The 22,206-nt window shown below is 41.4% G+C and overlaps 1 protein-coding gene across 1 annotated transcript; it reads left to right on the forward strand.

Annotated features, from left to right (window-relative positions):
* The first annotated feature begins 1,735 nt into the window (after positions 1 to 1,735).
* Positions 1,736 to 15,542, forward strand: trim46b (tripartite motif containing 46b). Its single transcript, XM_085346243.1, has 12 exons — positions 1,736 to 1,828; positions 4,265 to 4,526; positions 4,631 to 4,820; positions 5,499 to 5,697; positions 6,246 to 6,392; positions 7,134 to 7,229; positions 7,569 to 7,822; positions 8,647 to 8,768; positions 8,970 to 9,308; positions 12,717 to 12,946; positions 14,727 to 14,794; positions 15,119 to 15,542. The coding sequence occupies exons 1-12, from the start codon at positions 1,736 to 1,738 to the stop codon at positions 15,540 to 15,542; spliced, it is 2,424 nt and encodes an 807-aa protein (XP_085202369.1).
* Positions 15,543 to 22,206: the final 6,664 nt, after the last annotated feature.

Raw genomic sequence — 22,206 nt, forward strand, 5'->3', positions numbered from 1 at the left:
TCAAACACAGCTGAGGCATGCATATCTCATGTTCATTGTTCAAACAGGAATTTTAATATAAGGAAGTAGTCTACACACCCAACAGAGAGCTGGTTAGGTCATTATTGAACACACCTGTCAGGAAACTTTCCACCTGTGGAGGAAACACTGAGACATGTGAATAGCTATGGCAGTCTTTTTGAAGAACAATCCAGTTTTTGCTTATTGCATTTGTTAGATTTGTATTGTTGGATTGTCATTTATTCCACAATAGTTATTAGAACTGTATAGACAAGCAGGGGCCACAGGATTCGGGGCAGGATGGAATGCTGGTAGATCCAGGCTTTAAATCTTCCAGGCAGGCCGGACTTATCCACCTTAATGAGCCACACTCCCAGCTCCTCATTTGCCTTCTGAATGGCATTAGAGTCTTTCAGGCTGGAGTCGAAGAGTTTCCCCAAGCTCTTGACTGGTTGTTCCATTATGGATGGAATAATGGTTCCTGAGAGCTTGCCCTTCTTCAGTACCATAGATCTTGACTTGGAAGGTTTAAAACTCATCCTTGCCCATGAGATGAGTTTCTCAAGTCCTTGCAAGCTCCGCCTACATCCTGGGACTGATGATGTTGTAATGGTGAGGTCATCCATATAGGCTCTGATAGGGGGCTGACGAACACCTGACCTTGTTAGCGGCCCTCTACACTCCACCTCAGCAGCCTTTACCACCATGTTCATTGCAAGGGCAAGATGGTACAGCCTGTTATTATACCTTTCCCGAGGCGGTGCCAGCATGAAGTAACTGCCCCAGAAGTGACCCTAAGCCTGAAATTGGCGCAATAGTCCAGAATCAGGTCCTTGATCTTATTGTTTCATGGTTGGATAAACATATCTATATCTGTTTTAGTCTGAGTGCCTTTTGTTTAGATGAACTGCTGGACTTCCAGACCAGCAGGTTTAGGGAGGTCGTTTATGGGGTCACATTCTGACTACTCTGTGTCTGCATTGCCGTCAGCATATATCTTTATTTATATTATCATTGTAGAACTGTTAAATTTGTTGCAATTTCTGCTATCCTCTTGGCGTGATCGCTCCTGAAAAATACATTTTTATAAGTCAGTGAGAGTTTTTGCCCTGATCAATAAAAGATATATAAAACTCCCTTTGCCAAAAGCTGGTTGCAGCTTCTATCTTATGATATGATTGTTTTTTTCTGGCTCAAACTGACATCATCCGCGAGAGATGTGTTCGACAGAGTCTAGGCCAACGACTCCTTTACAACATTTTAAATCCCGGAAATCAGTTTTAAACCGACAAATACTGTTTTTTCCCCCACTACGTTCTTGAGTTATTAAGGAATGGGTTCCTGGATTTACAGCGATTTTCCCTGTGTTCCGCATCAGCTGAGGGCATCCGGTGCAGGATGGGAAACGTAGGGGGAGGGATGCCTGCGTGAGGAATAAAGCCACAGGCATCTTTTAGTAGTAGCTATTCGGCGTGGATGTACTCGTAAATTAAGAACAAATTCAGATTTTTTTTTTCCAGAAAGCGTTTTGTTTTTATGCCTAAAAGCAGCACAAGGTGCTTATTATCAGTCGGTAATTAACGCGCGTAAAAATGTCCAAATTAAACATCTAATAGAAAAAAATAATATTAATATCCAAAACGCTTCTATATTCGAGACATATTTTCGGCATATTTCGCGTTCTTAATATGTGTTACATGGCCATCGGCCTGGACACACCACAATCTATTTCCAGATGATGAAAACAGGGGGAAGCTATGCTCTTAAAATGGCAGAGATGGATTTAAAAACAGCCACATCAGCGATGGAAGCCTTGGTTCGCGCCACCGTAAGTGTATATCTGTGACATTGTGCTGTTAGTTGATATACGCTGAATATAACGTGGAGTATGAATTTGTATTTATTTATTTCTTTTAAATAAAGAGTAGCTATCATGTTTTATCATGTTTTAAAGGGAAAAAGCGAATTATCGGCGGAGTGTCTCTATCACATGGGCCCAATCCGTGTGCTATCTGTTTCTGAACCTCAATTAAAGTCCACTGAAATAAAATAAAACTAAAACATATTTTTCTTATCATCTTTAGCCAATTAAATATTGATCTTCTTCGATTTTTGCTTTACCGACATTAATGAGCTATAGTCGGTAGCCTACATATCGGACTTGAGCTTAACCTCCATTCAAATGTGGCAATTATAATGTCATTAAAAAAATAATAGCATGGGTGCAGACCCAAATGACACGTTTCTTTTTTCGGCACTCTGGATGCTCGTTTCCATGGAGACGAGATGCAGGACTCGGGGCTGCTGCTGAGACAAATAAAAAAAACGTGTATCGATGCATCTGGGAGCATCAAGCATTGCAGGGTTAAAACCTAGAGGTAATTTTTAGACACGGCTCCAACAGAGCGTGGTGGAGTGGTCTTAGAGGTGCACACAGAGCACGTTCAGCAGTCAAAGGCAGTCACGTGCGTTATCTTTTCCGTCGCCATAGCCCGCTTCCTCCAGAGCCCATCGTACCTGCGCTAGGAGAGGTCGTTGTAATCGCTCAAACCCCTCCCCTCTTTGCACTACACAGACACTGCTCTGATCCTGGAAATGCTGTCATGGCGCCTAGATTCCAGGTGAAGGTAAGGATGCGCTGCTTGTTTTTCCCCGCCGGCCTCAGCAGCAGTGCGGACTGTGCGTGTGAGATGGAGGTAGAGAGCCACAGTTTGTAGCTGTGCGCTCAGCCTGCAGGAATCGGAGGTGCTTGAAAATGCGATAGGCTAAGCTGCTAGAGGATGAGAAAAAGATAGGCCAGAGTTGACATTGGAGAAAATGACTGAGGTGGACTGAGGGAGGAAGGAGGTTATTAGCATTAATCCAGTTTCATACTTCAGTGCAGGTCGTCGCTATCCGCCAGTTCTCTCCGTGTAATTCTAATTTGACTAAGGTGGTGCTATCTGCAAATTGGGTAGATGGTGCGCTATCAGCCAGTATCTGCACAGATTTTTTCATCCGGCTATATTGTATGAATGTAGACCTTTCCTTTTTATATTCCCTTCATAATATTCCAATTGTTCTGCAACCCTATGCATGATCTTTGTGTTTAAATAGCCCTGATGGTGGCATCATATCACATCACAGTGACACAATCCCCAAATCCCCTATGCAGCACTGTCAGTCTGTTTGCTTTGTCCTGGTTTTGAAGTTAACTCATAATGTCTGTGATGCCCTGCAACCAGTTTGGTAGTAGGTTCTGTGTCAAGGGCATCCACAAAGCAAAGGGGGGGTTCTCATGACTGGGAAAAGGACAACAAATAAAATATATTATTATTCTTAACATCACTGGACATAAAATCTGTGTATTTTTCACACAGACCAGGATGTAATGAGAGTGGAATTAATCTTTTATCAGATCAGAGTGACTGCAGTGGTAAAGTCACAGGTTTATGCAATAGTCAGTGTCCTTTTCTGTCAGATCCATGTCCTTGAGCAGAGCACGCGTTAGGTGCTCCAGAGGTGCGAGTTTTGATTCGCCATCCAGGTCTGTTTGCTGTAGTTTCACAAAGCGAAGGTGCTGCATTGGCAGTAATGTATAAAAAAAGACAAATGCATTATCAAACCTGATTTTGCGTGCTAATATTACACATTACTACACATTTTTACGAAATTTCTTAGAAACAAGTGTGTTATAGAATTTCTGAGTCATAAAGAAATGTGGCTACTGGCTCATGGTCACATGCATGGCTGTGATTTAAGAGATGGGTGGTTGAATAATTAATGCCTCATCTTAATCCATATTTAACAAGATTGGCACCCTGTGTCGCCTGTGTGGCACATCTTTTTCACATTGCTAAGTATTTCTCAGGGTATCTGCTGTGAAGCCGTTTCCCCTCAGTTGTACATCTGCAAGTCGGACTGGTCTAAAACTTGAATGCTGTTCTGGTACTGAGTAAAAATGTATGTATAGAAGTAAGAATCAAAGCTCTTAAGTATAAAACGACATTTGGCTGAGTCATAGTCTTAATTTTGCATCTTTATGCTATAATTGGATAGTTTTAGATTTTAATCAATTCCATTGGCATTCATGTTTGAGAGCTTTTTATGCTGCCGGCAAATTTTAGTTCCATTTATTCAAGTTAAAGTTTTTTTTGTGCACAGTCAGGTGTCTGTGTGCTGCGTTCCTAAACACAATCATCTTCAGGATGTCTGGATACTCAGCCTGTTTTTCTCTACAGCACCATGTGCAGATAGTCATTCTTTGCTTGTTTGCTTCCAACAGTCTAACATGAAGAGCCTGGAGCATGAGTTGCATTGCCCCGTGTGTAAGGAAATAGTTAAACAGCCTGTGGTCCTGCCATGCCTGCACAGCGTCTGTCTCTTGTGTGCCTCCGAGGTCTTGGTAGCAAATGGATACCCGCCTCCAGAGCTTCCACCAGAACCCAACTCACCAGCCTCCACACCCAACACCCGTTCACCTCGTCAGGCACGCAGGCCCACACCTAAAAATGAACAACGGCCCATCGACCGCGTGCTGCGTTCAGGTTTGTAGTACCTCTCTCCATTTATAACCTAAACTAAAAGAAATGGCAACCATGATTTTCCTTAATTTTCTTTGTTTATAACTGGTTTTACTTTTTTGTTTAAGGTCCACACCCCCCTTCACCATCCATGCCACGGTCTCCCGGTTATGGGACGTACCCAGGTAGACGCCGTAAGGAAGGTCCACCCTTGGTGATGATGTTCCCCTGTATCCCCTGCGGCAGAGATGTTGAGCTGGGAGAGAAAGGCCTTACTGACTGTCTGCGCAACCTCACCTTGGAGCGTATAGTGGAGAGGTAAGTATAGACTCAATCTGCAAACAGAAGATTGGGAGCTGTGGCTCAGGTGGTCGAGCAGGCCATCTCAAGGTCAATGGATCGAACCCCAGCTCCTTCAGATGAATGAATATTAGAAAAATGATCGTGTATGTGACTGAGCGAATGAGACTTGCAGTAAAAAGTGCTTTCTGTGTTTAACTTGAGCAGAAAGATGCTATTTGAGTACAGATTCATGACAAAAACAGTTAGATAACCCTACAGATTGCTGATGTCCTTCAGTGCTCATGATGTTTATGGACAAATGTAAATAAGGAGAGGACTTAGACCTGAAAAGCAGAAGGTATGGGAACAGGTCCAAAACTTATTGTCAGTATTCAGCAGCTGAACCAGCACTGAGCGTGCACTGCAACATGCTGTAGCTACCCTGGCTGACCGCATGTTTCCACAGCTTTCCATTCATCACCTGCTCATTACCATTTGTCTCAAGCACACCCATGGGCTCGACTCACTCTTTGTTATAAACATTTGTGTTCCTTTAATGAGAATTTATTTCATGTCCAAATATTCAACTCATTAATCCTTTATTTGCTTGGTTGCCAGGTCCCACTTCATTAAAAAAAAAAAAAAAAGGTGGAACGAGCTCAATAACGTGAGGCTAAATCAGTCTGTCTTCTCTTTCTCGCTTACCTTTCTCAGGTACAGACACACGGTGAGTCTGGGCAGTGTGGCTGTGATGTGCCAATTCTGTAAGCCGCCTCAAACTCTGGAAGCCACCAAGGGCTGTGCTGACTGCAGGTCTAATTTCTGCAATGAGTGTTTCAAACTCTATCACCCATGGGGAACGCCACGGGCGCAGCATGAGCACATCCAGCCTACACTCAACTTCAGACCAAAGGTACTGAAACACTGACACACGCATACTGTTCATCCACATCTGCTTGTGCTAAAATAAAGCATAAGTGACAGCAGACATGAAGTCTTTTGTTACACTTTTCAACAAGACATGCTTTGCTGAGGGTTTATAAGTATTAATTGTATATGTTGTTAAATAAGTGGTAAATCGAGTGTAGTTATATTGCACTGCATTATATAGAAAGTGTGATTGCCATGTGAGGCACAGTTCAAGTTGCATAAAGGACAGTAATTCTACATTACTGTAAGACTGCATGGATGGAACAGTTATGGTTTCTTTCCATGTGCAAAATATGGATTTCTGACCCACTTAAATTGTAACAACACAAGAAGAAAATACAGAGACCCCTTTACATTTACTTTACTTTTGTTTTTCAGAGCCCTCCGCTTGCTCTTTGCTGCTTAGTAAAAGGCAAATCAATAAATTACCCAAGCATACTCACACTTGTGTGCTACATTCCTGTTTTCTTCCAATCAGTAAAATGTGCTTCAGATTAAATTGTTCTCATCTATTTTGCCTGTCTCGCTCAGGTGCTGACTTGTCCAGAACACGACCAGGAGAAGCTGCAGTTCTATTGTCGGTCATGTCAGCGGCTGCTCTGCCCCCTCTGCAAACTGCGCCGCATTCACACCGGACATAAAATCCTCCCAGTGGCCCAGGCGTACCAAGCGCTGAAGGTTTGACTCACAATCTGACATCTATCTCTGTCCCGCACAGTGAAAGGTTTACTAGAGGCAGGAATACACACAAAGAATGTAGTAGTGAAGCCAGCATATATGTGAATAGTGTGAAACCCTCCATTTCACACATTTCACAGGTTAAAATAATATATTATAGTAGTCAAAGACTGCTTCACTGCTTCCTCTGACAAACAAACCGAAATCAGCTGATTGTTGCACAAGTGCAAATGCAACCGATAAACAGGATCGATCGGCAGGCAGACTAACAATTCCAAGGAATTGGACTAGAGAACCGGTTCTTGATTCCCGTCCCTATCTATCCTTCCATCTTCTTTCACTTGTCTGGAACACCTCACCCAGGTGCCATCTGACAAGGTCAGATAAACAACCTCAACTAGCTCCTTTTTATTTGGAGAAGTAGCGACTCTGCTCCAAGTCTTTCACGCAAGACTGCAGAGATGAGATTCTGAGCTATCATGGAGGAATTGTTGCACCACTTAGACTAAGTCCAGATCTCTAAAATAGTTTTGCACTTCACTAACATTTGAAATACAACCAGCAAATGCAATGAAGGTAAAGATAAAAATGATGCAGTGCTGTTTAAAAAGCTACAGTAATGCAGCTTTAACTGTTAGACAAGCATAGTGTGCAAGATAATGCAGATGTGTGGCTGTGTGAAACTGATAATCTGTGTGCATTTGTTGTTTCTGTGTCACGTATTCGGTGTTAATTTGACAGGAGAAGATTACAAAGGAGATGAACTACATTCTGTCCAACCAGGACACAGTTTTGGCTCAGATTACCCAGCTGGAGAGTTCCATCACACAGACTGAGGTGATTAATACTTCTGGCCCACAAAATCTCCCAGAACATGGGATTAAAATCAGTCAGCAGCTACTGCAAGTATTTGTTCAGCTTGGCTGTTTAGGATTGGATACTATGTACAACTGCTGCATGTTTCATGCATGATCCAACCTGTTTGACTCTTTTACAGTAAACCTGTTACCTACTATAGCTGGCATCCCTAATCATATCATTACAAACCTATATAACTCCAAAAATGTGTTTTTTCTCAAAGTGTTTTATAATGTTATTTGGACCCTTTTAAAGAATGTACCAGCAGAAGCCTGGTGTTAGTTCTCCAAACTTGTCTTTGTGCTTTTTCCTCACCAGGTAAACAGCGTGTCGGCCAGAGAGCAGCTGGCTCAGAGCATCAGGGATTTGACGGCCGCTCTCGCAGAGCGTCACGCTTCGCTCACCCAGGCTCTGGAGGGGGCACGGCAGAAACGAGGCGAGGCACTGGCTGCTCAAGTGGCGGAGAGACGTGGCTTGTTGGAGCACGCTGGGCTCATGGCGTACACGCAGGAACTGCTGAAAGAAACAGATCAGCCCTGTTTTGTGCAGGCTTCTCGGCAGACTCATAACAGGTTTCCTTTTTGTTTACGTTGAGTAATCACTCTCTGATTTGAATAGATCTTAGATTAGCGCTTTCTTTCTTTTTTTGAGGGGAAATCTTCAGAGACTTCTCTTCCTGCATTCTTCTCTGTGTTGTTTGGCTTCAGGGTAGAAGAAGCAGCCTTAGAATGTATAGGAATCATAACTTCATTGGTTCCAATATAGGATTCATGTTGATCATCTTGCCAAATAAAGAAACAGCATAAGCAGTGTTGTCAGTAAATCCAAAGAATAGCACAAAATGTGTGTATTGTCAAAGTTTCCAGTACCATATTTTTATTCTTGGAGTTGCTTTGCATGAGTCTTATTTATATAATAATAAGCCCCTTTGTTATTTTCTTTCTGTAACAAGCTGTTTTACCTCCCGTGCACCTTTGAGCCTACATTCTTATGACTGGCTGCCTATTTTATTACATTTACTGGGACTATTTGTGCATACCCTTAACTCATTATTTGAAAGTTCAGTTTATTGTTGCATCTGTTATTGTAAAAGTAAATATCCATCAGAGAGGAGGCAGGGAACACCCTGGCTAGGTTCAAATGTAAATATGTGAAAGGAAATAAAGAAAGCCCCACATACAGCACAGTATCTGGAACTAAAAACTGAAGGGATGTCACTAATGTGCTGCTTATGTTTTTTATTATAATAGAAATATAGATTAAAAGCAGTCTTATCTTTTATTTATTAATGTATTTTCTTTTTCATACGTCCTTTTAAACTGTGAGTCTTCCTCACTGTCCCTCCTGAAAGCCTTTGATTCCTCTGACGCCGCTCTCCCTGTTTTCACTGCACTAGGCTGAGTAAAGCAATTGAGAATCTGCAACATTTCACACTAGCGGCCGATCCATCATTCAGACACTTCCAGCTGGACGTCTCCAAAGAACTTAAACTCCTGACAGAGTTGAACTTCATCCAGGGTGAGGAGGGTTCTAGTTGAAGGTTAAAAAAAAGATACGAATGAAATAGCGTAAGAGCAAGTTTTCTATTAACTTTCTAATTAAACATTCACTGTCTAAATAATTTCATACCAACTACATGCGAGTGGGTTATAGAATTATTATTATTACATATATAACATAACTTAAAAATTTGATCTAATCATTATGTTATTGCCATAGTGCCCTTGGCTCCAGTGATCGATACCCAGCGTAGTCTGGCCTACGACCAGCTGTTCTTGTGCTGGCGACTGCCCCCGGAGTCTGCACCATCCTGGCACTTTTCTGTAGAGTATCGCCGTCGTGGTGTAGTACCAGGAGGAGCGTCCAGAGGTGGGATCAGAGGAGGACTGGCTGCTGCACGCTGGGGCTGGCAGCGAATGGACGAAGTGAGTGGAAGCAGCGCTGTGATTGACAGGTTGGAAATGGACAGCGTGTACGTGCTGCGGGTGAGAGGCTGCAACAAGGCGGGCTACGGAGAGTACAGTGAGGAGGTGTACCTGCACACCCCGCCTGCACCAGGTGAGGGCACACATCGAGCTTCTTAGTTGTCCTTATTAACAACTGAACAGGACGACTTTGTCACAGTGTAAACACACCCAAACAACATGGCTGTTTGAGGAAAAAAACAAAACAAACCAGAAACATGTCAAACTAGTTTGACGTGAGGTTGTTTACATGCATGTCACAGATTGTCCTGGGAAAGCAACCACACCTTGAAACTGGACTACAACCAGTTTTATACCATATATATTTTTGGGAGTCAATGTTTTATTTATGAGATCTTATCTGACGACTCAACATTTACCCCAATTAATAATCATGACTATGACACCAAGCAATTGCATCCCAGTTTAAAGTGCAGTGACTTTCAGGCATTGCTTCAAAAAGGTTCAGATGGTTTCCTGCATAAAGTTTTTTAAATTTTCTGCACAGGCGGCCTCTGTAAGCACTGTGACTTTGTCAGAATTATCACCTTATGATTGTATCTCTCTTTCACCAAGCTAACTGATAATAAACATGCTGTGTATGAACACTGTTGTGTAAAAGTATTCGCCCCATCTGTCTTAGTTTTCTTCATATGTCACACTTACATGTTTGAGATCATCAAACTAATTTTAGTATTAGACGAAGATGATGCAAATACATAAAGCACGTTTTTGTATGATGATTTTAATTCTCAGCAAGGGGGGGGGGGGAAGCTATCCAAGCCTACACGGCCATGTGTGAACAAATAATTGCCCCCTAAACCTAGTCATTGGTTGTGATGGCAGCAAGAACTGCAATCCAGCTTTTGCAACACCTGCCAGTGAGTGATTCTCCCAGTCAGTCCGGCTCTGGAGGACTTTTGTTTCAATTCTGCCAAACTGGAGGGTTTTGCGTGTCACACTACCACAACCATATTTGACTGTTGCACGAGTGCTTTTATGTTAGTTTTATCTTGGATTTTATGAGCAGCAAACCTTCAAAACCTTCCAAAAGGTTCAACTTTAGTCTCAGTCATCAGTCCACTGAATATTTTCTCAAAAGTCTTTGGGATTATCAGTATGTTTTTTGGCTTTTTTTTTGGCTGGCCACCCCTGGTTAAAGAGTGGAGGAGGACTCTGTGGTTTGTTGATGGCCCAAAGTCTTAGAAATGGCCTTGGTAACCCTTTCAAGACTGAGAGATGTCACTCATTTTGTTTCTCATCTTTTCCTTTAGATTGTGGCATAATGTGTTGCTTTTTCAGATCTTTTAGCTTACTTCACTATCAGACAGCTTCTTTTTAAGTGATTCTTGATTCAATCGGGCCTGGGTGTGACATGTTAAATTAAATTCATCTGTCCAAAAAAATGTTGTTAATCACAGTTAATTAAGGATTTAACAAGGGAGATAATTACTTTTTCCATACAGGTCCAGGTAACTTTTTCCACTTTAATTAATGAAATCACTATTTAAAAACAGCATTTTGTATTTACTCTGGTAATATTTTTCTAATATTAGAATTCAATTGATGATCTGAAACATTAAATTTGGGATAAATATGCATGAAACTAAGAAATCAGGAAGGTGGAAAATACTTCAACAGTACAATCACAGCACTGTACAGAAACTGTAAATTTGTTAGACAAGAGTCACATTTTAAGTCACTTGAAAAGCCATAATGTGATAAAAATTTGCTTGTTATGTACATTCCACGAGTAGTTTAATTTAACTGACCTGCGATCAGATTCCCTTGAACACCTTTAGGTTAGACTCTTATGCAGAGCTGGTTTAAAGGAGCATTCCAACCTGATTTTAGTCCCAGCTCCCAACATGGAAGAATCGTCAGGAGACTCTTAGCACACCTTAATGAACTGCATGTGTTTTAGTGTCATTCACATCTTGCAGGGTTAACAATGTGCACTGTACAAACCATAATCCTCAAAAGTATGAAAATATTAATACCTGAAACAAAAGCAACTGCAGAAAATAAATAAACAAGAAAAACGGTGTAAACACGCAGCCCACTTTTCTTGGTGAAAGCTTTATTACTTGGACTTTATTTTCTGATTTATTTTGTCTGTTTCTCTCGCCATGCAGGCACGTTGCTTGTAACAGAAACACAGAAACTGGCACCAACATTAACTTAGCTCACAGTAACTGTGCATGCTGGAGGTAAAACTGTAAGAAAACATACCCAGAGTAAACACCCAGTAAACAGTTCTTGGCTCACAACGTCTTTTGTTGCAGGCATTTTGTGCCTAAGGTGTTTTTTTGTTTTTTTTTAAACTAGCGTAGCTAAATACAGCAGGCATCTCTGTTACTCTTCCAAATACATTTGCTGTACCTCAAGACCCCAAGGTCTTTAGACAGTATCAAATATGTTATAATTACTATGAAAGGAGATATGAATTTGGATGGTTTATCCCTCTGTTGAGTGTAAAATGCATCACACACACTTGACACGTTCACCACATCGCACCCATTTTTTGTTTTTTCATTTAAAATGAAAGCATTGGAATGCTTGCTGTGGTGAAATGCTTAAAAATCCATTCTCTTTTCTTTTCTGTCATTCCAATTTTTCCTTTCTCACTTATTTCCACTTCTCTCTCTCTCTTCACTTTTGAATCATCTTCACTTTCTTACTCTTTATTTCCTCATCTTTCTCTCATGTATTATTTCCATTTCACAGCTTTCTACTTGTCATCCTCAACTGTGCTACTTCCACGCTGCCAAACTACGTGCCTCCTACAGAACGTAAGAAGTGCACTCATACGTATCCTCTCACCAAATCTCTGTACCCCATACCACTAAATTATTTGGTCTTTTCCCTGTTTCTCTTTACGGTCATCCCACACATCCTCTGTTCTTCCACCCCTGCTTAGACACCCACTCATCCCTCCGCCTCCCACTTTAGCTCCTGTAACGAGATCTCTCTGAGTGCTGATGAGGTTTGCGGTTTGTTAAGACCTGAGGCTTAACAACATGGATCTGATTCAGATCTAGGGCTTTTTAACCATCGATTTGAGTGATTGTTGAATTCCTCGTGTCCTTGTTGGCTGTTGTTTCCTTCCTGCTATTGCATATCTTCCCACTGTACTTCCTGTGGAAATACTGCACTTAACGCTGCCAAAGCTTCTGTATTTTACTTCCTGAGTCATCAGTGCATTGTGTGGACCAGTGTCCTTTTCTCTTCCAGTGCTGGTGGAAGGAGGTGCATGCCTACTCTGTGGTCCTCTCCCTCTTGGCTCTCCTCTCAGCTGCTTCTTATTCTCCTCACTGTTTTTCTCTTTGCCGTTTTCTGATTGTAAATCTGTCTGTCACCTCCTGTCACTTCTAAAACCCCCATGTGTCATCTCTGTATGCACCTGTCCCTTTGTTTTCTCAATTTTCCCTCTTTCTTGCCTCCATTCTCTTCTTCTCTCCCCTCCCTCTGCTGTGTCCTCTGTCACACTCTCTCCTCTCAGTGCTTAACTTCTACCTGGACTCTCGCTGGGGTCTCCACGCCGACCGCCTGGTGGTCAGCAAAGAGCAGCGTTGTGCCCGCAGCGTTCCTGGTCTCTCTCTGCTGCAGGCTGCCGACCACGCCCTAACTTCCTGTCACCTGACTTCTGACCTACTTGTAGGGGATGTAGCCATTACACAAGGACGGCACTACTGGGCATGCTCAGTGGAGCCTGGGTCTTACCTTGTGAAGGCAAGTGAATTCATGTGCACACATTTCAACAATCATTGGTTATTATTAATCTTTGCCTTTTTTTCCGCAAAGTGTCTCTGTTCTGTCTTCCTCCCCTCAGCCCCCCACCGCCCCCCCACTGTTGACAAAGTGCTTGCTCATAGGGTTTAATCTGATTGTTGGGGTTTTCTGTTTTCTCCATATTATTGCAGGATTTATACTTATAATATAAAGTGCCTTAAGTCCTTGTGATTTGGCACCATTTAAATAAAACTGAATTGAACTGAGCATTTCATGAAAACGTACTGCCAGGTCAATATTCCCATTACTGTGTGTAGAGTATAGTATAGACTTTTTTAAAAAAAAACCTAAATATTCCAGATTAAAAATGCTTTAATCTTCTTAAAAAAAGTACCAAATTTGAGCACTGCTTAAGGCCACAGGTCATCAGATTAAGAAAGACTAATAAAAACAAATGTGGTCGGTGAAACTCAAGGAAAATAAAACTTTTGTGTTTTTATGTTTATGTTTTTGTGTCGTGACTGCAAACTACCTTTTAACAGTTTCTATTTTAGTTTGAAGAAGAGCACTAGAACAGACAAATGGCCTCTTTGTCCAAACAATCTCAAAGTACAAACTGGCCTGTGTGATACCCAGAGGTCCGAGATGTACGGCTTTAAGGGTATTAAAAAAAAAATCATAAAATCTAAATTTAAAATGTCCTCAGAGTTGGTGTGAGGAAGGTTCAATGGGAATGATATGTTAATGAAGTTAAAGTGTGATTTCATCATATTTGGTACAATGTAAGATCAGCCTTCTGTCATTTCATTCAACCAAAATGAAATGTTTGAATGAAATGACAAAGTGTGTGTGAATGTGTGTGAATTTAAACACACTGTCTGCCGCCTTCCTTTTTAAAATGAGCCCTAATCCACTTATAATAGTGACACGAACCCAGAGAACACATAAACCCACCACGCGGACTACAAGCAGTTTGTTCTCATTTCCGTGCCTCACCCTTGCTCCCTTTTCCAATTTATTTACCTCTCATTAGTAGATGGGGATCTGCCTTGTCTAGGAGTCGCAGCCAATCCCCTCTGAGGCTTTCCCCAAAGTGCAGCCTCAATTCATGCTTACGCCATCTGCTGTTATCTATTAGAAATGCTGTCGAATCTAAATGAGGAAATGGTTCCAGCTTGTGAAATAACCCAAACTATACTGAAACTAATATACCTAATAACTGTAATTCTCTTTTTCTCCATGGCTCTATTTAAAGGTAATATAAACTCCAGAGTTTTAACTACATCATTTATTTTCTCAATGCAGATTCCAGCTGCCATAGATTGAGAGGCAGACAACCCTTCACACCTATGGACAAATTAGAATTGCCAATTAACTTAACTTACTTGGGACGACGTCTGAGTACCAGAAAGGCCCCAGCCAATATCAAAAAGGCTGACATATCAAATATGTCACCCTTATTTACCCCAATAAGGGCAACATACAACAGCTTCCCATGTATTCTTAATGATGGGTTTTGATACCTCGTATATATTAATAAAGATATTGTCTGATGAGCATTAGAATAGTTTCCAGGTTTTTAATCAAGGGTAGCTGCTCAGTTCAGAAAAGAGCTTCAATGGTTACTCCTATTGTTTTAAGAAAAAGGCTAATCCATTCTTTAAAATGCATCCACTTAATTAAAATAAGGACAAAATTGGATAACTTAAATGAGGTTTGCTATAAAAATAAGTTCTTTATCAATTACACAATGGTTGTTTCTCTTTTCTTTTTGGAACAGGTGGGAGTGGGCCTGGAGTCCAAACTGCAGGAGTGGTTTCACCTTCCACAAGACATGGCCAGTCCCCGGTGAGCAAAGAAAATATGACAGCTCCAGATCCAGCCTAATAGATTTTAACTCCAGCAGTGATGATCATGCAAATTACGATTTACTACAATATTAATGCTTATTTATGTGTATTTAGGATCCACTCTTCAAATAGGATTACAGATTAGGTTTAATTTAGTATAAACAAAATCTTAGGTGTGCAAAAAGTAGGAGGCTCTAAATACTTGACTCCACCTGCCAACATTTGTCACACATGCTGTGACTGCAACACCACAAAAACTAGTTTAAAGAAAGAAAGCCGGTGGTCAGAAAAGAACTTAAGAGCTCGCTCTGTCTCTTTGCAGCTACGACCCAGACAGCGGCCATGACAGCGGCGCAGAGGATGCCCTGGATTCTGCGCCGCCCTTCTGCTTTCTGACTATGGGGATGGGTAAAATCTACCTGCCGCAGCACAGCTACCACCATCAACAGCGGGACACCAACAGCAACGGCCATTCATCGCCCGCTGGCCTCACTTACCCGCTGCCGCCCCGGCTCGGTGTGTGCCTTGACTTTGAGAAAGGGCGCGTCACGTTCTACGATGCCCATTCCTTGCGGCCTCTTTGGGAAGGCCACGTGGATTGCACCGGCCCCGTGTGCCCCGCTTTCTGTTTCATTGGTGGAGGGGCCCTACAGCTTCAAGAGCTGGTAGCCAATCGCAACGCAGATCAGACTCCGGTCAGACGGGTGACCATCCAGCCGCGAGTTTCCAATTTAAATAATGGCTGATCTGAAGTTGGTAATCGGGAATGTATTTGGTTAATTTGTGAAGTATTTACAAAGCTAGAGCGAAAAGTTAGACATCTCAGCGACTTTGGTTTGTATTTAATTTTCTTCTACAAGAAAATGTTTCTATAGCAACAAATATGCAATGTAATTATGTTTCTTACATTTTTGTTACATGCAGTTTTGCAAGAGTTACTGCTTAAGTAGTGTCTGGACTATCCAGCACCTGATATGTAATTATATCTTTGATGCTTGCACTTGTAGCCAGGCTATACTGCATACATTTATAATGCTAATGTATACATAGCTTCACACAGTGTCGTCTTTCATGTAGAAGCTTTTATTCTGTCATTTCGTGTCCTTAATGGTTCTCTTTTGTTTCAGAGATATGAACATTATGTGAATACAAAAGAGCTTTTATTGCATCTATAACTAAATCTGTGTTTAACCACAGCTAATGCTAGTCATTCAGCCATTATGATCCCAACCAAAGTGATTGTTTTTCTGGGATGTAAATGTAGTAAATTAGAGGTAGAGAGGAACAATGAGGCAATACTGTAATTAGAGGCTCCAATTATACCTCTGCTGCACAGCTAATCACTAGTTTCCACACTTCTGTTTGTGCATCGCTGTTTTGGATTTCAAATAGTCTGATGTTTGTCTGTGTGTGTGCGTGAGTGTATGTGTGTGCATTTGGGTGTTTAATTCCCTGTTTTCACGGGGGCGTGTGGCTTGACTGATAACGGCACCGACTGGCAGATAGTGAAAACTTGTTTTCTCGCACACAATACTTTGGATTTTTTTCCCCCAACCTTGCTTGATTGTAAGTTAATGAGCAGCGCTTCTCATGAAAAGAAACAGAAGATTAACGTGTAAACTTCGTCTGCTGACAGAATGTTTGCAAAAGAAAAATGGATTAAGGAAGGAAACACTGAATAAATTCAAATTGTTTAAATTATTACAGACTCACCTTCTGTTTCATTGTGTTGCCGTGGTTGTTAGAATTCAATCAGCGTTTCAGACTGTTCTTAATCGGCGTCTTTACTGTGCTCCGGCAGTGAAACGTTGGCGCCGTTTCAGCGCTAGGGGGCAGCAGTACTCCGTCTCTGAGCAAAGCACTAGAGACACACGCAGTTACTGTAATGGTCTGAATACATTTATTTGGAAAGGAGAATCACTGAGGATGTTCCCCATATATTATTTGGTATGTGATACTGGTAAACAAATGACTGAAATGTGCTGCTAACCTTATTCTTAAATACAAAGATAAATATTTGCTTTGTCTTTCTTTTTTTTGCCATATAAAGAAAATATTATGATGATGAAGGTGATGAAGAAGAATTAAGGAATTGTCAAACTTAGTCTTAAAAAAAAAAATAGAGAGCCACAGGTTTGATCACTTGAATTAAATAAATAACAAATTAACAAACCAAGTTTGCTCTGCTTTCTTTGTGAGCGATCTCTAAAGTTGACCTATTATACTTTTCCTTTTTTTCCATCATACATGTCCTGTTACAGTTGTGGATGCTTCTATTAAACAAATCAAATTATGAGGCCAGCTTATGTATACAAGTAATTGCTATCAACCAAGTGCAATTCAATGCAGTTTTATTTATATAGCGCCAAATCACAACAACAGTTGCCTCAAGGTGCTTTATATTGTAGAAACCTAGGGAAGAACCAGGCTTTGGGAGGGATGGCCATCTGTATGACCAGCTGGGGTGAGGGGCACAGAACTCTTTCAGAGTTTTTTCTACTCTTGGATCTACATGAAGTGTTTCTAAAATGACCGCTTGTGTGATGGTGAGTTTGAAGGTTGTCTGTCTCAAGTTGCCCTGCAACAAACTGGCGACTTCTCCAAGGTGTACAACCTCTCACTCTCACCCTACTACACCTGAGCTAGGCAACAGCCTCCCACGAACCTGAATTGAATAAGTGGAAGAAGATGGATGGATCTGTATGATGTCAAAAAATGGGGATAATCTCTATAAAATGGTCATCTTGGACGCATTTCTCTGTCTGAACACGGCACCCCACCCACATGGTGTTCAAGCTCTCCATTTTTGAAGGGCAGCCAATCAGAGGAAAGTTGGCATAAAGACAGAGTAGCAGTTTGTTTCAGACCGAGTCTCGGTTTAAGACGGATCGTTTAGAAGTGTAAGTCATGCGAAGCTACTTTAGTAAAGGCAAGGATTTAAATATGAATTTTAAAATGAACATGTTTAAAATTCGCAGCTTACCACATTAGCATACTTGTGGCATATATCTACATGTGGTTGTTTAGCATAATACAAATTATTCATCTATTTGTTAAGGGGCCAAACTGATGCCAACTCACATTCAATGTACACAAGTGGCCTGAAAATCTTGAAACACAAATGCACATGGGAGGACACAACCAGAGAGCAGCCTTTGGACTTTAAACCATTACACCTCTAATGATTTGCTACACTTTGGCCACTGATAGCTGTGGCATTAAATCATTCACTTAACAGCACACAAACCTTTACACGTTGGCTGATCTAACTCATAAAGTCTAACCGGATCACTCATGCCAAGTTCCCGAACTCCACAGAAAAAGCATTCATTGCCAAACGATCTCTTGGAATTATGTGCTGTAAAGGATGTGTAGGATGTACCAGTAAATCAAATTTTACTGTTTACACAAATGCAATAAAAAGTTAACTTATAACAGACATTCTGTACGTGCCCTTTAGACCCAGGCTGCTGCTAACATAGTAACTAAGACAGGAGTTTACTCTGATAAAGCAAAAAAAGACGTCACCTGTTGGTTGAAACAGACTGGTGACTTGGTAGATATTTCCAAATGTTTAGATGTTTGCCCTTTCCTCATAACAAATAATATGCTTATGGTTTTTTTTCCATGTTTCGAAAATAACATCCCTGCTCATGAGATTCTTTTGGTCAATGAAACAATCGGGGTGAGAGCAATGAATAGAGATGACCATCTGCTTTTGATAGATGTATTAACACCTCACATGTGCAGGCACTTAGCATTCCTTATGTAAATGTAATGTAAATCACTGCCGTTTACCTTTTATGAGCTTCAATATGAAAATCCACATATGTGTTTAATTGGACCCACATTCAAGGGGAAGCTGTATGGGGATTTGGGATTGCCTCGACCACAAAGGGAAAATAAAAAATGAAGGAGAAAAAGAGAGATTGAGAGAAAAATAATAAAGCGTATAGCCTTGACACAAGCCAAGGTTCTTTCTTTTTTTTTAACGTCCTTATGCACACAGATAAAAATACAACCTCCAAAGGGAGATTTAGCTCTGATCCCCCATGATATAGAAGAAGTGGAATGTACTGTAAAGTATGAATATGGCCTGCGCAACCTTCCACCTACCCCCCTGCTTGCTTGCTGCACCTCTCTTCTTTTAGTCCAAATCTGTAACAGATTGGGTTTAGTCTGACTGGAGGTATGCAGCCACAACACCACATGTAGGGGTCTGCATAATCCCTCCTTTGAGTATTAAGCACACAGCATGGGCATTCTTTTAAAGACCTGGCAGGAATTACTAATACATAATCTCCATGATCATCATTTAGTATAGTTCAAGGGGAGAGGATGGGGGTGGGGAGGAGGCAATCATTTGAATTTATGAGGGATCTCGGGGGTATATACAATCTGTGAGAGACAGTGTGTGGTGCCATCTGGAGAACACATAGGACTCGGTCTGCTGGAATCCCCAAACCCAGCCAACATGGAGCTGAACGTCATGTTCAAGAGGCCTGAGATGTTTGTTTAATGCACAGAGTGGTTTCTATAGCCTGAAGGGGAATACATTGTTTAAGAGGAACCGACTTAATGCTATTCTGCTGAGTCAAAACTATTACCATGGTTCTTTGTGATGGAGGCCGGCACTAAGAATTAAACAGACAGGGGGGTGAATAATTTTTAAAAAGACATCATTATAATGCGCATGTGATTCAAAGTTGATTTTGCCAGCTCCCACTAAAACACAGCAGCAAAACTTTTATGTAATTGAAGAAGTACATTTATTCTTAAATAACCGGACAAACTTTTTATATATATGCAATCACAACAGGCGACGAGTCCTCCTCCATGTGACACAGGTTATTTGCCGAAAGGATTGAATCACACTCAGATCATTCGCTTCTTTTACTGAGTTTGCGCCGCCTTTAAATTTAATAACGCTGCCTGGATATTTTTCTTCCAGACGCAGTGATTGCTGAAACATTTATGTTCCTTTTACCCGTCCATCCATCTCCACATGAGACGAAATGGAATTCATAATATACAACTTCCTGCTTTTATCGCATTGATGATCTAAATCGAGGTAGGAGGGGGAGAAAAAATCAATCAGCTAAATGTTGGCTAAGAGGATTTGAGGGGCATAGCAGGGCCATCTCTCCTCACTATTCTAAATGAGGGGTGACAGTAATGCTTGACGGAGCCCATATGGCCACTGTAACCCACTGCACTGCAATTGTGAGGGAAGACACAGGGCTAAGTCAATTTAATGTTTACACTCCGGTGGCATATCCCACTCTATTGGATTTGTTTACTAAGCTTTGTATTCTCAATTGAATGATACAATTAGCATTATGCAATGAGTGTGTAGTGGAAGGCGTGACACATACGCCGCGCAGCCCTACAACTAGCATGTTTTTGGCATGATACTGTACATTACAGGCCTAGATGTTAAGAGTTACCACTCCCATGTACGTCTGTTAAATATAAAGCTGAAGCTTTTTCTTGGCTAGAAGTAGTGACTCCTTAGAGAAGGAGCCTCAAACATATGGAGCCAGAGCCAGCCTGCCAAAGGATCCAATTGGACCCAGCGCATGGGTTTGCAATGTGTAAAAGTGCAGCAAAGTCATTAATAATTACAGCACTTCAAAGGAAGAGAATGCTATTGCTGAAAATTAGGTGATTGCAGCATTACTGCAGAGGTTGGGAATGTCTGGGTAATTTTACAAGTTTTGAAAGATGTTGACAAAAGTTATTTGACTCATAAAGATGTAAAATTTGGTTGTTGTTAGGATCTAAGTGGCCTACTTCATGTGAAGATGAGCAAATGTGAAAAAACTGAGATGTACTGTTGAATTAAGCTTAGAGTATTTTGTTTTCAATGAGACACTTCAGGCTGTTCGTCGTCTGTTTTGTAAAAAGCTGGTTCATTAAATGTGGGCTTTTTAATGTTTCATTCCACTGGGGAAATTTTCAAGGTTTTTCGTCTTATTATCATCATTATTATTTTATACATATTATTATGCATGGGTTTTACAGGCCAGTGAACTGGGACTGCATGTGGCCCATGAACTAAAATGGGTTTGACACATATGACACCCCTGGAAACCTCTGGTATACACAGTGGCTGTTTCCTCCTGTTAGACACAAAATTTGATCTTTTAGTTTAATTTTTGACAAGAAAGTAAGCAACTGTATTTTGCATAATGCTGAACTATCACTCTAACCTCTTAAACCAACAATGTGAATGCCTCACGTTGCAGATTGATTTTACGCTAACCTGAAAAGAATGGTTCACTGGTTAGAACCATTAAAATCCTGTCTTTTCAATCAAGTGAGTGAAGTGAACCAAACTTTATTGCATAGCTTTTGGCCCTAAGGTGTAACTTTTAGGATGGCGTAGCTTCAGATTTAGTATGTCTGTAGTCTCTGCCTGTAACTTAACAACTTGGATATTACTGTTTCCATAAAACCGAGGCGTGGGAATAGCATTTTAAAGAAACTAATGGTACAGAATCTTTGTAACAAATGGTGTGAGCAGGTGTGGGGCCAGTGCATGTGTGGTAAGAAATCAAGATTTTGGATTGAGCTTTACAGTATGCACTGTGACATATCCACTCAGTAAATCAGTCAGTCAGTCGGGACGCAGCACACTGAGATTGGTTTTCCACCATGGTCAAACATGCTGAGTCGGACCTCAATGTCCCCTGCACAGTAAAAATTCCAGGTTTCTGAAAAGGAAAAAGGCAATTCAAATCAGCGTGTCAACAGGGGATCTGTAAACCACACGTTTCCTGGACGGCTCTGTCAAGACCAGCTGTGCACACATCATAGCCTGTCTGATCTGTGTGTGCACTGTTAAAGAAAGATGGACATGAAGGGGGAAAAAAACACAAAAAGAAGGAGACGTGGGAAGTAATACCAACAGACACACTCAAAACATGTAATAGAGAAGGGGGAGTAGGTATTTAATCTGTGAAAACAAATAGGACCAGCTTTCTGAAGTCTAATGACTCCTTAGGGCTATCTGTTACCACCCTGCAACAGCCCACCCTGGCCTTCGTTTCTGTGCCTCATCACCTTCCAGATGCTCACCCAGTGAAGGGGTGAAAGGTTGGCAGGTGCCTTAAGGAGCAGGGAGGAGCCTCGGGGTCAGATTTCTGTGAGGTTGAGCAGTCGTGATCTTTGGGTTGAGAGGGGTGGCGGGGCAATATGGCTTGTGTCAAGATGGGCATGACTGCAGAGCAGCAGTCTGACCCAATCAACTTCATTTATGGGTAATGACAGACAGACAGCCTGTCTGATGTGGTGGCCTCATTGAGCTGCCACTTCCCACCCCAAATCCATAGTCCTCCAATCCTTGACCTGTAGCATTTCAACACAAGGTCAATGGCAGTCACCAGCGGCATCAACAATGGCGTATCT

Source organism: Diplotaxodon limnothrissa, linkage group LG22 (genome assembly GCF_057381915.1).
Source record: "Diplotaxodon limnothrissa isolate DT_005_m linkage group LG22, D_limnothrissa_male_GT1.1, whole genome shotgun sequence".
Taxonomy (NCBI): Eukaryota; Metazoa; Chordata; class Actinopteri; order Cichliformes; family Cichlidae; genus Diplotaxodon; species Diplotaxodon limnothrissa.

Excerpts from the sequence above, each read along its gene's own strand:
- trim46b (XM_085346243.1), top strand. The coding sequence starts at position 1,736 with ATGATGAAAACAGGGGGAAGCTATGCTCTTAAAATGGCAGAGATGGAT. Across the intron at positions 1,829-4,264 it reads AAGCCTTGGTTCGCGCCACC|TCTAACATGAAGAGCCTGGA; the intron begins GTAAGTGTATAT and ends TGCTTCCAACAG. Across the intron at positions 6,393-7,133 it reads AGGCGTACCAAGCGCTGAAG|GAGAAGATTACAAAGGAGAT; the intron begins GTTTGACTCACA and ends TTAATTTGACAG.